The following is a 16495-nucleotide window of genomic DNA, read 5'->3' on the forward strand; positions in this document are numbered from 1 at the left end:
TCAGCTTTCTAATTTACTCTTCGTAATTCGACTTCAATTATCTGGAGCAATAGTGGTCTGTCGATTTGGTAATGTATGAGTTTATTGCCTAATCTGTGGTCAATATGGAACAAAATTAGAAACTAAATACGTACCAATGTACATACGGGTCTATTCTTCTGAATTAAATTAAAGTTGAATTAAATGTGTTATTTTATAATCTGTGCTTTATTCATTATGCTTATTTGACGTTTATTTCTTATTAAATTATGTTGTACAAACTTAAAATCTTTTAAAATTATTATTTTATTCGATAATTATGCTATTTATTTCTTAGTAAATACATACTAAAATTATAAATATCTAGTAGAAAAATAGAAATATTCAATTGCTTTTTTTTTAATTCTCAAAGTTATTTAATGGTAATATTGGTTGCCGTAACAGATTATAAAGTAAATTTTCGCAATTTTTTATCTAATCTATTAAATAATTCGATTTTCAAAGAAATGTAAATAGTTTTTAATCTATAAAGACTTTTCACCTACTACCTAAAGCGACGTCCCATAACTTACGATCCAAAGTAAAATAATAAAAAAAAATTAAATTTGCAAACGTAAAATTGAAAGTTACCAGTGGACGATGCTATCGCGAAATTATTTCCAATTTCACCGTTTTGCGTCTCTGTGGACTTTTTTATTTGGACCGATGGCCGTTGGGCCGCCCATAAATTATAGTTCGGTAGCTCTCTTAAAGGGGTTTTCTGATTTTTTATTTTGTTTAGCCTTTGAAGAATTTATGTCCCGTCTTACTTAGTAGCGGTCAGCCGAGTTGTCTGCCCCGCTTCGAAATGTTGCTTGCGTTGAATTTTGTATTGATATATTTTCTTTGTATCTATATATATATATAGCATTTTTTATATATTTTTTTGTGACAGTTCAATTTTTTTTTAATTATACTACATAAAACGTAAATAAAACTTGTCAATATAATATATAAAACGACATTTACTTTAACATTGATAATTAAAGGATTGGTATTTAAAAAAAATATTTTTTTTTTAATTCGTGGCTGTTTGTTTATAACGCATTTGACGCTAGAATATTCCCATTAATGACGTGAATTGTTATAAAATATATATATTAGAGGTTAGGAATTTCTATTGAATGTGAATTATACGAAGACAAATATTTTTGTACTAAGAGAGGAAATTTGTTTAATAAGACTTTTTAGGAAGGCTATCGAACAGTCTAATCGTTGATTTACATCGATATTTGAAAGGCACTCATAGGATTATTTGATCATTGCCTATAATTCAACTGGGTAATTCATCCTCCATACCATCGCTTAGCAATAACAATTCTTATTTTGTGGTTGAATATCCAGTCATTTGTCATCAGCACCAACCAAAAAACTTTAAGTTCTTATAAAACAAAAGCCTGTAAATGTCCCATTGCTGGGCTCAGGCCTCCTATACCAAAAATAACCTAAAGTGGTTTCACCTCATTTTTCACTTCATTGACGAACACAGAATGAATTACATATTTAATTAAGCTCATAAAAATTCAGTGGTATTTGTCCGTATTCGAATCCGCAATCATTACGTTGATGGTCATTGTTTCTCGAATAGATTAGACAAAAACTGACTGAATCGCGATTTTAATTTTATAACGATAGAACCCTACTATGCCACTTCGCTCCAAGGGACGAAAGGGTGTGAAGGTATTTTAAGGATAAAGTATCTTTTTGCGAAAGTGCATAATAAATGAGATCCATTTCTTGACACTTGTATGTCGAGATATGAGGTTCCCAAACATTTCTAGACCTCCCCAACTCTGTCGCCTCTCTGCTTTTGTAACAAAACTAGTTTCCAATTACGGCTTTGCCTGTATGTCATTTGACATACAGATTACAGAGGGTGCAGATGTCAGATGTTTTTATTCAGAATAAAATGTAACCTATGTGCAATTCCAGACTATATATCTGTGCGAGATTTCATTTAAAGCTTTTCTGGCGTAATTGAGTTAATGACAATTGTTACATATAGTACTATATAATTTTTCCTTTTAAAAATGAAAAGAGTTTCTACTGGGAGACGTTTTTACACCTCTGAGAATCTATGCTCTATATCGCCAAAGTTGGCTATTTACTTTATCTAAAACTCATTTAGTCTATCTAACTCTACCAATGGGAAGGATTGTAAACCATAAGTAACAGACTGATGTTAAATTTCGCGTGACATGTTTAAATAGACATTTTTGCCATCCCCATCACCGTTGTCAATGGTCTTTGAAGTGTAAACTCTAATGTTTAAACACGTTTAGAAAAAGCGACTCAAACTTTATGGCAGACAAAACGAATTCCGTACGCTGGCAATTGGAATAGTTTTCGGTTTTTTTCATCTCATTTTAGGCCCGGCAGGCATCCTAACGGTATTCACCAGGAGACATAACTCCGGACGGACCGCGAACACAACTTTTTATATTATTTTTACGTTGACCTCACTTCGTCGCGTTCGATTTTCGAATGTTAACTTTTTAATCGGAGTTTTATATGCGTTTACTTTAAGCAAATATTTAAACAAAAAGGAGGTTGTATTTGGTAACAAGAAAAAATATCACTTCGTATTTACAAAATCAATGATTCATTTGAAGCATGTCACCAAATGTAGTCATCGAGTAACTGCAGGATTCTGATTAAATGCCAAGCAACTTATTTCTATTAAATAGTCATAAAGGTAAAGTAATTTCACAGATGTGTTTCAAGTGTTATTATGGATAATATGAGACACTTATTGTTACGTAAAAATAACAGGTCCTTCAGAGGTCATGGAATAATTTTTTTTGTATAAAATACACTGTTATAATTATTAATTCATCATGTTAAAATCAAAGATAAAATATTTTGAATCTTCAAATAATTTAACGTATTAGAAAGCAATCAAATCTAGTCCAAAATTATTTTGTTAATTAGGTATGTTAAACAGACTTTATAATGACCTTTATCGTCAGAAACGGAATTAAGACAAAAAGTATCCTGGCAACTCTAATTGCGTGCAACGCCGGCCAAAATTAAAAAGAAAAGTCGCACAGCAAGAATCCCGCCTATTTTTAAAAATGGAACCCGACGATGATTCGCCTAATTAATAAACCAATCACGTACAGTCGAGACGCGGCGTCGAGGCGCGGCGGACGTGCGGGCGCGGGGGATGAACGCTCGGAAATTCGAATACTATATTTTTTCTGCACTCCAAGCATCATGATGATACTTGTAATTGGCTTAACGGCCAACGACAATGAATTTAGAATTAAATTAATTACCATTAATAATATCATACCGTATCTAAGCTAGAAGCTAACTCGACAAAAGTTACTCTATAGTATTAAATGAATCATTAAAAGATACCAGCGTGCGCCTGATCGTAATCTATTTTACAAATGCACCAATTAAGATGTTTCAGTACACAAAACTTGCAGTTAAATGGATCGTTATTCTTAACATATCAATCAAAATCAAAACATAGACAATATTAATAACGCTCTTTTAATTGAATCCACGTGAACGATTCCCACAGATTACAACAAAAAATTACCTTTCAATGTTGACACCGAAAAATTATATGAAAAAACCTTCGGTTTGGATTCTTAGAAAAAAAAACATCATTTATCAAATAAATGCATTCCCGGTTATGTCCTTGCTCAGCGTGACTGCAAAAACTAGTTGAATAATAAATGCTTCGGTTGGCAGCACTGGGTCCCGAGGAAGGCCGAAGCGACGCGAAAGACGGCGAAGATTAGCGAGCGCGCGCTTTTTGCTTGCATCAATCGATGCGCTCGCGCATTCGCACGATGAATTATTCAAAAATTGACATGAAATGGCGTATGGTTCTTTTTTTAAAATGAAAGGTGCCCGATTGAGGACTGTAACCGCCTGACGAATTCATTGGTCAACGGCTTTTTACGTCCCGTAATTGCTGTGGGTTTATTTACTTGAAATCGCGAAATTAATTGATACATTTGCATTGCTGAATGAATTTTGTGACCTTTAAATAAGTGTTTATGTGTCTGAGCTCATTTTGTACCAACCATGGACAGCAGTCGGTTATAAAATTTATTTACAGTCAAACCGCAAATAAACTCCACGACCGATTTAAATCTCAAAGGTACTATTATTACTTTTTGATGTACTATATTAACAGCAACTATTATTATAATGCAATAAATTGCTTAGTTTTGTAACATATTCATTTAAAAATACATATTAATAAGATAGATAAACTGACTCGTTGCGTTTATGAATAAAGGATTTTAAACACAAGGAGTAATAATTATATCTTAACCCTTAAATGCGCTTTGTTGCCATTTAGCTACATAAATAGGTTACGACCAAAAAAAAAAAATGTCTTCACGCATTTGAACCGTCATGTACACAATAAAAATCTCAATGTAGTGTATATATCTTTATTATATGTATATATATATATATAATAAAGATATATACATATATACATATCTATCTTTTTCAGAAATTATAAAAAAATCGCACAATGTTTGAGGAAACATAATTTTTAGATCTTTAAGTGTACACACTCGTTTATGGCGAATGTTAGTTTAACAATAAATATAATAAATGTTAAGATAATCGTATATTCACTCGAATCAAACCTCTCGAAAACATTTCGTCGTCGAGTAATTAACTTATTGTACCTACAATGTTTTGCAGACTTCAAATATTTAGCAAATTACTTTATTACGGCAAAAAATACATGCCGGATGTAAGCCAGAATTTCATACAATTAATAAAATACCACAAGAATTATTAAGAATTGACAATTTAAGACTAAAAAGTCATATTTTTGAGTATCAAGAGTCGATGGGAAATGCTAATTCGACTGAGCCCAAGAATATACCAATCGAACAAGCAAGCCTAGGAATTTAACTTTTTAAAATTCAATAGTCTAGTGACTGAATCATCTTGGAAAATATAACAAAAACAATATCATCTTGTAATACTATTACTCGTTTTTTGAGCCAAAACTTAACACTAAAATGTATTAATGTTAGACGGAATTTTAGAAGGTGGACTAAAAGATGAGTGGCTGATACCAACCTAAAACAACTCCTCATATAGTAAAATTAAGATTCCGTGGCAACATTTAAACATAAATCCTCCACTTAGAATCGATTATCTAACTCGATACAATTTTCACTATCCGAATTATAGTTGTTACGTAAAAAACGATTAATTAATTCGGATAATGCTGTTAATGACGGATCGAAGCCGGTCACAATTTCCAAGTATAAGTAATCATTCGAATTCTGCATCGATTGAACAAAAGTTCTTGCCTGCGCTTTTTCGTAATGTCTTCATTCGATCGTACGGTACTGCATCTCGGTTATGGATATGATGTCTTTACATGGACTTTGTTGAAAAACAAAGCATTTGATCAATTAATAATATGATATGTGAAAGCAGCTAGCGTTTTTGTTTACGATCGTCATTATAATTTAGGCTGTCTTAATTAGGGCCATGTTAAGATTTCTCTGTTGGTATGTGTTGTATGTTCATTTATACATAATTATGAACGTATTATTGTATACTTCTATGTATATTAAGTTCATACAGAATGTTATTTATCAGCTTTACTATTATTGAAATTTTAAACGTCTGTGATATATGTTATACTTACTTGTAAGAAGAAAATGGCATATTGCCGTCCATGGGCTGATCTTCTACTGTACCTGTCGTCAGCATGAGTGTATTCATTCGTTATTTATTCACGATTTTATCGACTATCGATATTTTTGTCAATTGCACATCACTAGTCCAACAGTCCACTGCGTCTGAGTGACGCGACACCACATTATGTACGTCACATCACTAGAGTTCTTTTTGTCCTTGTCTCATACCTGCAAAAAAACTAAAGCTGTAATAAATATTCAAAGTAAATAAGTTTGACAAAATAAAAATGTCAGGTACATGGAGTCAAGGGCAATAAACGAAAATAATTATTACGGCTGCTAATTATGTAAATATTTAGTTATAAAATTCTAGCTTCGTTAAAATATAATATATATTTTTTGTTTATTTATTTGATTTAAATCAAGTTCAAAATTTGGATACATAAATGATATTTAATTAATAATAAAAAACATAAAAATCTTGGCAGAATTATTAACTCCTCTAACATAATTTTAATACATATTCAAAATCCGAACCATCTACAAAGATATTTTATTTAATCCTTTGTTATATTAATAAGTAGAAGTAAATCCGATCCAAGACTACATCATTACAAGATATGTCCAAGTCAAAGGATAATACTAGGAATTGATAAAAAAAAATCATGAAATCATTTCTAAAATGATTAATGTTCTAAGTAATTCAACTGTCGCTAAGCCTTAATCCCCAAAATACTCTTGTTACAAAATACAGCTTCTTCAATAATCTAATACATCTGGTATTGAACTGGCATCAGATCTGAGATAGCACGGCCTGTTTGTACGGGAACCGGCCGAACGGCCATATTGAATCTGATTGACAGCTGTCAATGTTGGCGGCACTGCGACGCGTCGCCGCGCCTTCACGTTACAAGAGGCACCACTAATTTCATTTGTAAAAATAACGTTCTTTATTTAAAAGAATTATTTTTAATTTACGTTAGTATTGTATTAAAAAGTAATGTCCGTTGGTGATGCTTGTATGTTTTTATTTTATTCTTATTATTTATTCGGCAAATATAATTTAAAAGTAATATTAAATTGTTTTAAATCTTATAAATTTATAACACACCTGGAAAACAACCAAATAATTCATTATTTCTGCTATCATAATAAATGCCGATTTACGATCGAGTGACGTCATCAAAACGTGTGTCCACTTATGTGACATTAAACACCTAACTACATCTTGACATACACTACATTGGCCAATAGATTTTCAACCTTATATGTACACACCCAGAGTATTTATTATCATATTTTTTTATTTACCTATATGCAGAATCATCATTTATCGAGTAAACGATTATGACGCTTACCTACATAGGTAATTTATTATATTGAAAATTTAAAACATTAAACATTATTTTATGACTAGCGAGCGTTAGCGAAAAGACCCAACGATATAGTTTTTACAATTTAATCTAATACATAATCCAAATTCACTTGATCAATGTATGAATTATTTTGTTACAGACATTATTTTTTATAGTTGACTAGATTATACGATGGTAAATTTAGGTCACCTTTAAGCTCCTCTTGGACTGACTTTGTAACGTCTTTGCGTTCCGCAGAATATGAGCCACCTATTGCCTATAGATCAATTCACTTACGAGGAGGCGCTAATCGTCGTTAGTTTAATAATCTTATTAAAATAAACCTAACCAATATCATCTAATCTTTTTTGCAGTTTATACTGTCAGTCATTTTACGCACACTAAGACATTTTGTATGCAAGAGTGTCACACACTCATTTTATCCACGCTGATGATAATTTTACGTGGAAGTTAGTTAGTTTGTCAGTAGTCTGTTATAAGTAATAGACTACTGAAATACTTAAAATTAATATGTTAAGACGTATTGTTTTTTTTCTTACACTATTATTATTTTATAGTATTTTTCATTACAGTCAAAGTATTTTTTTAATAAAATAAAAAAAGGTTTTATTCAAAATATTTCTCAAATTTCAAATTTATTTTACATTTGCATAGATCTAAATATTAATAGAACAGCCAATATGGTCGTATGGATATCAAACTGGAACTACCTATAAAATTTCATTTGCGCATTTCAAACGGGGTTGTTTATAATCTCGAACTCAGATATGAAGAAGAAAATATATCGCGCAATGAAATTAGTTGCTATAATTTACCTTCATATGAATATGTGAATTTTGTCGAGAATTGGGTTACTACAAGCATGTGTTTTAGGTGTCATGTTTTTCATTTTAATCATTTCATTAGATATCCTGTGTATTAAAAATGTCTTAATGAGTGACACTTACTTAATTTTCAATGGAATTGTAAGCGAGATACACACTCTGACAGACGGAGGATTAAAAGTAGTAACGATTTTTTGATTACAACCGTTGAACTATGTTGAACTGTGTTGAAAACTAAATACTTTATAGTTAATGGCTGTATGTATTGATACCCTGGCTATTCCAAAAAAAAAAGAGTGATTAGTCATTAAAAATATTTTTTCAATTAATTAATTCAATAATTGTTATCTTTTACATTTAACTGTATTTCATGAATAAAGGTAACGTACACACTACGCACAGACAATATTCATTAGCTTTTCATTTAATATAATAAATGATTGCTTATATCTATATATTATCTGTAATCTAACTCTAGAAATTTAGTCAATTTTAAATAACGCAGTATATCTTTACTTTCCTACTAATTTGTTAGTTGACATTTAAAAAAAATTGTCAACCGCTACATCACTTCTAACTCTGATCTTTCACTTTCGGTTTCCATAATATAACATCGATACTATCTCGTAGTTATCGACAATCTCTGTCACAGCACTAGACAGCTTCCATCGATAAAAATCTAGTCGATCGGACAGAACACCGGTAGTCGGACAGAATGCCAATTAACTTATTTGTTGTGTATTTTTTTTTCTAATAAACAACAACCATCCTTTATTTATAATTAAATTTAAAAAAAAACTGTTATAACCAATTTAACTGGAATACAATTAAACACTTTCCTGTTAGTAAATTAATACTAATTTTTATTACTCAAATAGAAAATACAACGAAATCATATTCAATGATATAATTATTTAAAAGTGTATTTTTTTAAACATATACGTAAATAACATTTCACTAAAAGAACAGCAAAGTTAACTTGTAAGAAAAGTATCCAGATAATAAAATTTTATAGCGCTTTTTATCAACGTTAAGCTTAGAATCTAATGAATAAATGAGTATCTAAGCTTTTATTGATAGTGTGAGATACTTTTTTTAAAACGAATTGCTTTTTCTTAACTTCAGATAACTATTTCATCGCGAGTTTTGAACAGGTTACTTTTTGTATAAGTTAGAGTAAGCTGGGATGTCCTTGTAGCGAAAGTATTTATAACATAATCATATTATTAACGTTGGACGTGTATCGCTTCGGAACGTACGTTCAACTAAAACAAGAGAAATGTTTTGATTATCGCACAGAGCTAATAAAAAACATCACCGTGGTATAGGAAGTGATCGTGTCGCGTTGAATAACTCCTTTACATGAGTTTTACTCAGTATCTGTGGAAATATCTAGAATATACATCTGAACTAATATTATATATGCGAAAGTAAGTCTTTCTCTTTGTCTGTCTGCGAATGTCGCTCTCACTGGTTAATTACTGAGTCGATTTTGGTGAAATAAGGACAGATATAAGTTACTTTTTCACCCTTTAACGAGGAAATGTTGTGGCTAATAGGTTATATATAAGACCTTGAAGAATTTCCGTCACAAATTAAATTCCACGAGGGCGAAGTCGTGCTTGTTACATATAATTAACATAAAACCTAACCTCGAGAACTTAAATAAATTTATAAAATATAAATTAAATATACAAATTTCCCTATTTAATCTCAATTTTAATCCTTTGGGCGGTAGATTAAACTCATGTCACCAGTGGAGGCAACACCAGGGGATTGCTATGTTTTATTAAGCAACAGGCACTTGTAACTTTATGACGTATTCGTTACTTATTTTACAACGATCACTCAACAATAGTACATACCAATATACAATAGCCAATCCAATTGGTAATGATAGACTATAAAAATATATATAAAACAGTTAAGCCTGACCTGGCCTTAAGTAGTGGCACACTCACATAGACGACCTCCGTGGTCGAGTAGTGTGTACACCGGTTTTCATGGGTACGCCACTCCGAGGTCCCGGGTTCGATTCCCGGCCGAGTCGATGTAGAAAAACTTCATTAGTTTTCTATGTTGTCTTGGGTCTGGGTGTTTGTGGTACCGTCGTTACTTCTGATGTCCATAACACAAGTGCTTCAGCTACTTACATTGGGATCAGAGTAATGTATGTGATGTTGTCCAATATTTATTTATATTTATTTATATTTACATAAGCAATTCAACTTTGGCCCTAATGCTTTATCCCTTGTACATATCCACTGGACTAAATAATTAAAATACTACATAGAAAAATAATATGTGTACAAATTTAAATAAAAACAAAATACTAAACAAGACTGTGAGGAGTAGTGTTTAGAATTCCAAAAGAATTTTCCATGTAGAACTCCGATTATTTGAATAACGTATTATGCGTCTGGACAGGAAATAAGAAGAGTTTTAATCTTCTAGAATATTTAAATTTGTATTTAAATGCATTTGTCATATCTTAGCAATAATTTTATTGTCCCTTTATAACTATTTTCATTAAAATTATTATTGTTGATGACACATATAACTACATGTATTAAATATAGACTATCATATTTAGGGAAGACCTATTAAATATGTATGTTATATATAAACATGTTAAGTAGGTACGTATAAACTATTGCGACCAACATAGAAAAATATTTTGAAAGATTTGAATCATTCGATAATTTAATAATGAAAACCTTTTTTGGTTATTTTTTTTTCATAAGTTCAACGATTATATTTGCATTCAAACAAAACAACTCCGAGCGTTCTGTAATTTTCCATTAAATAAAATAATACATTATTTAATTAATTCAACATGAAAAATTCAAATACTGTATACATACGTTAATTAATAAATTAAATTTAAGTCGATTTGGTTACGATTTCTTACTAAAATATTCTATATATTATTGGTGTTCATTCCATTAGGATACTCCAAAGCGGTTTGCAGTATTTCACGAACACGATCGTTTTATTAAATAAGCGCTTGCGTTTTAGGGGTTCATCGTCAGTTATTAGGAATAAAATTGTGGCCTCGTCCTGTCTTGAAGTTAAAGCTTGCTTCATACTAAACTTCATCAAATTCGGTTCAGTGATTTGGCTGTGAAAGAGCAACAGACAGACAAAGTTACTTTCGCATTTATAATATTAGTACAGATTGTCAATATTCTTATAATCTACTCGGTGTCATTAAAAGAAAATTTAAAAAACATTTTGATTTAAAGTTCTTTAAGGCTCTAATTCCCACAGTTGGGCAAATGCCCGCTCTGCTTGAACTGACTCGAACTCTGTTCGTCGAAGCCGGAGTGGGCTTGTAGAACACGAGACATTCTTTGTGTCTATATAATAATTATAATTAACGACTTGTAAATAGTTTTTATTTCAATTATTATTGTATATTTTAAGTCAGTTTAAACAAAAAAAAAAGGTTTTTGTGCAATATACCTACGTCAGTTATATTTCATTAAAAAAAAAAAGTTCTCAACTAATTTAAAACAAGAAAATTATTCCCCGAGAGTGTGTAATATCATCGTGCCATTGTACCATGGTCGGTATTTTTTAAATGGTAAGAAAATTACCCGCTAACCAATGTTATCTTTCGTTTAATATAAATATACAAAATGATTCAGAAACCAGGGGTTTTACGCCAAAACTTAAAAACAACGAGTTCCATCCTTAATAATAACATTCGTATCATTTTAACACATAAATTATTTACAATAAAAACTCGTCGCTATTTTTTTAAATATATGTGTACTTTGATATAAATTTGTAAATCTTATATGAATTAGATGGGCTACTTGACAATAAGTAGTAACCACCGCCCATAGATATATCGGGGTCTATAAGTTTCCAACCTTTGGAACGGAGATGCTATATCCCTTACGCCTGTAGTTACACTTGATAATTTGAAATTCGAACACAACCATACTAATTGTAAGTATTTATGTTAAAAAGTCTGTCTAACTAAACTAACAAATAAAACCGGCTGAACACATATATTTGCGAAAACACCAGGCTACGCCATTAGCAACGTAGTCAAGCTAGCTCAAAGAAGAGTCTCTAATTGCAGAAAATATTATTGTTTCATCGTAAATAAGTGATACATATTATACTTACATTATTTATATATCTATATGTCGCACAATAAATGATCTAAAAATAACGAGCCAACTTTATTATATTGGTGTGCGCGACAGCTACGCTTAACACACGCCAAACGTCATACTACTTTACTAGTGTGCGTGTTCTTAGTAGTCAGCCCTTGGCCACTACTTTCTGACAATCTATCATGACGTATAAATAAAAATCAAAGGTGAAACCGAACGCACTAACATCGAAACTGTATAAAAAATTTAATTTGTAGCCCGCTCTATATTAAACAAAATTTCATAATAAATAATTGATAGAGTATCACGTTGAATTTTTTTTTCTAAAAACTCTATTCATTTTGAACGTCGTTTTTTCGTAGCGCGTCTGTTATTTGAGGATTTCTCATCGAAAATTACTCTTAAATATAAAGTAATCTTAAGAGTAAAAGCGAATCTACAATAAAATTACGTGCATGTATTATTAAAATTGATGTCATTTCGTTGTAATAAATGTAGAATCGACATAATTTTTTTTGGAAAAAATAAATATAGATAAAAGTGTATTGTATACTAATGTTATAAATTAGGTAACTCTGTCTATTACCTCTCCACGCTTCAACCGCTGAATCGTTTCAGATGAAATTTTGTACGGAGATAGTTTGAATCCCGGAGAAGGATATATAATTTATCGAGGTAGTAAAATGGGGGTATATGATATGTGTGCTATATATTTAAGTTATTGTTAGATATCTATAAGCAAAATTGTTTTTTTTTTTTTAAAACGGTAACATCTAAATATTGCAATTATTTTAAAATTTCTGCTATTACATTTATTCAAAGGTTATTTTGAATAGTTATTCAGTCATTTATTAATACAGTAAAGGAGAGGTCCATTAATAAAAATTAAAAATGTACATTCTGACAAGAACCTCCTTAGAAGATGACGTCACAGTTGCTTAAGATTGAATAGTGGAATCATATCAAATTATACGTCACGGCAAGCAAGTTACACAGATTAATTGGCAGATATCAGTGGTACTATTCTTTACGAGCCAACGAAACTCGACGTGAAGTTGGATCGGCAATATCAGACAACGTTGCGACATTTATTGCAATAATTATAATCTTTAATATATTTACGATGTGGTCGAGTATTGAGTGTCTATTGTTTTTAACGGAATAGCTTTAAAAGAAATTCTTTGTATATTGAATGAATGAATATTAAAAAAAAGTTTTACTTAAATGGAATACCGTCTATCGTCTATGGTCCCTCAGTCGGGATAATCATTCTTTATTTAAACGTAAAGTAAATTTGAATAAAGAATTATTATTAAATTTGAATTTAAATTTACGTTAATCGTTACTACTGAGCAATGATATTTGGAATATCCATACTAACATATAAAGCTGAAGCTTGTTTGTTTGTTTGAACGGACTGATCCCAGGAACTACTACAGATATGATTAGAAAGATTTTTTGGACAACAGACTACGACTCAGGGCGGATCAGTAAAGTTTAACGCGAGAAAAGCCGCGAGAAGCGGATAGTTTGAAATATAAACGCAAAAACTCTCTAAACACGAGATGTTAAACCTTTTCAAGTTGTTACGACTTCGAGATGAAAATGAGATGATTATTTTAATAACAGTACAATTGACGCATTGAGTCGAGACAGAGCAGTGGATGAAACCGGTGTAATTTGACCGGTGGTCGCCGGTTCAAATTCAAGCCATCAACATTGTCATTTTTATTTTTGTTTACCAATTACTGGAAACGGAAGCCATTCTGGTTTGTTTTATGTGTTATTAAGAATTTGTATCATGATATAAGTGCAAAAGAGGTTTTTTTTCAATGTAAATGTTTTTGTATCTTGGCAATTGCTCTTTTTTGGATTATTATCTGCTATCGGCTTTTATTAAAGAAAACAAGATGTGATTTCCAAGAATTGGATACGAATAACTGTTATTGTTCATTGATCAGAAAAAAAGTGGTAGAATTTTTGATCGTTCGTATTATTTGTATCATCTTCAAAAAAAACAGTCTTGTTCTGGACTTGGTAGGCCGTCGGTACGGATTTTTATCGCAATAATATGATCTCCGTTACTCTAATAAGAATACTAATTGATTCGAATATTTTTTTTTATTTAACGTGTAACGTAAAAATCGTTTGATGGTTTCATGTAGAAATTTGGGTACGAAAATGAAATAAACCATCCAAAACCTCTGAAATATATTATTTTAATGTATTCATCGGAGGGGAGAGATCAAATCAAATTTCAGGTTAAATCTGGTTCGGAATATTCGATCGGCTATTATAATATTATATTTATATTATGGCCAAACGAAAACGAACTCTATTACCCTAATCTAAAGTATATAATATATTTGATGCATTTTATTTGGCTACTTCTAATAAATTGTCAATTTTTACTGATAACAAATCATACTATTTTCGTTGCAAGTAGCATTATTTTCTTTTTGATTGATATCTTTTTTTGAATGGATTAAATTCAAAATTGAAATAGATAATTATTATTTCGAAAATATATAGTAAATAAAAAACTTTTTCAAATGAATTGACATTAACAATGTCGCTTAAAAAGGAAGACACGAGTGGATGAAGGTGATACGTAACATTTTTGTAAAAAATTAATTTTATGTCGTAACACTTTCATTTGTGACATAAAATAATTTTTGTACAATGTCACATATAACCTTCATCCACTCACGTCTTCAAATATTATTTTTAAATTTACCTTTAAAATTTTCTATTAAAAATAAATTAATATATGAATTTAAACATCGCAACACCAACAATGTTTGACTTAAGTTAAAAGTATATTTGGATTAAGTCTTTTTAAAATGATCTTAATCTAAATATTAATTATAGTCAGTATAGCATAGTCAAAATGTTATTGCAATCTTTTTAATTCGAGCTTGACTCAAGCTCAAAGTTATAAGGTTTTGACAGTGTTCGTATATGAGTTATTAACTTTGAAATAAATCTACTTTTATTACGTTTTCAAATTAAATAGGGAAATGCATATTTATTTTATAAATAATCTACCAGCTAAACAAATATAATAATAAAATATTTAACAATAAATGTCTTTTACAACCGTATCAGACGAAATTAAATTTCAAATATAATTCTAAAAATTTTCATTACAAGTTTGTTCAACCATTCATATTCCTATAAATATTCAAATTGGGGTCGAAAGGTGGAATTTGTTTGCTTCGTGTAACTAAACTAACCGACACATACATTTCGTTAAAATATTAAATATATGTGTATAATATAATATACTAATAATATAATATTATCAATTAAAAAAAGGTTTATTCATACCAAATATTTCCGAACTGAATATTAAATACCGATCTTAAAAAATGCTCTAATGATAGTTTTTTTTTTTTATAAAATAAAATTTTAATAGACTTATAACTATAGAATATTCTGCCAATGTTTTTGCTGTTTTTGATTAAATGTTTAGCTTAAAATAATATATTATAATGATTGCTAATGATGCAAAAATATTAATAAAATATATGAATACGTACCAATTCAATTTAAATTTGATATCTTCAAATCTATAGTTCTTTTCTTAACACAACACTTCGTATAGGTACCTAATACAAGTATATTCATACACGCAATATATAAACTAGTACATCCAGAACGGCTCTGAACTTTAACCGCAACTTGTCACACTAACTTTACAATACACATTGTTATAAAATTCACGTTAAAAAATTTTACACTTTTGTCACTTTTCACTAAGTTTTCGAACGTCAATGTTTAAGCTATGTGTTAAGTGTCAGAGTTTTCGATGGGAGTGCGAAGTTTAAATTACGATTAAGAAACGGTGTATCACTTCGCGTCGGCGGGTGTGCACGATAGACTGGAGGCGCACGCGCACCTCAGAACGGGCGATCGCTGGATCCAGGCGTCCTCAACATTTTTGATGCGAGTCAGTCATGTGTGCGATCGGATATAAACATTTAATTTTGCCATTTGCAAAAAAATACTTCTCGTTGGATTTTTAAATCTTGCAGAAAAATTGTTTCTTCAACATGGTAAGTTATTTTTTAAAACTGATATTTTTATTAAAAATAGGAAAGGAATCTTGATACGATTTAAACATATATTTACTGAAAAAAATATATTCATCATGAAAGTTCCACCAAAAACTGTTGGTAGCACCTGGCAAAACCTGTTGACTCAACAAATGTATGCATCAAGCTTCTTGAGGATACCATCGAAATATAGCCGTCTCTTTTCCACTTCATAAATTTTGCTATAACTAAAAGAGTATGACTCTATTGGTGTAGGTTATTTAACACGGATCTTTTTCTGCTATTACCTGTCTAGTACAACTTAAGTACAACAACATTCCATTAAAACATTTTAAGTCTTAAATCTTCCGAAATAAGTGTCAATTTTGAACAAATTTATCTTAACATGAACAATTTGAAGTTGCAAGATAGTTCGATTTGCGTATATCCAATTTATTAAATTAAAGAAAA

The 16495-nt window shown here is 30.4% G+C and overlaps 2 protein-coding genes across 3 annotated transcripts in view; both read right to left on the reverse strand.

Moving 5' to 3' along the window:
• The window catches only part of LOC113403122 (putative transcription factor SOX-15), a 114678-nt gene extending 98800 nt beyond the window's left edge, over positions 1–15878 (reverse strand). Inside the window, exons 1-2 of the mRNA XM_026643575.2 lie at positions 15530–15878; positions 5666–5885 (exon numbers count right to left, since the gene is read on the reverse strand). Of these exons, the coding sequence (XP_026499360.1) occupies positions 5666–5742 (77 nt within the window). The 5' untranslated portion in view covers positions 5743–5885; positions 15530–15878. The remainder of the gene's footprint in view (positions 1–5665; positions 5886–15529) is intronic.
• LOC113403147 (uncharacterized) overlaps positions 1–16495 on the reverse strand; it is a 361159-nt gene that overhangs the window by 147957 nt on the left and 196707 nt on the right. The window lies entirely within an intron of this gene.

Source organism: Vanessa tameamea, chromosome 25, assembly GCF_037043105.1.
Source record: "Vanessa tameamea isolate UH-Manoa-2023 chromosome 25, ilVanTame1 primary haplotype, whole genome shotgun sequence".
Taxonomy (NCBI): Eukaryota; Metazoa; Arthropoda; class Insecta; order Lepidoptera; family Nymphalidae; genus Vanessa; species Vanessa tameamea.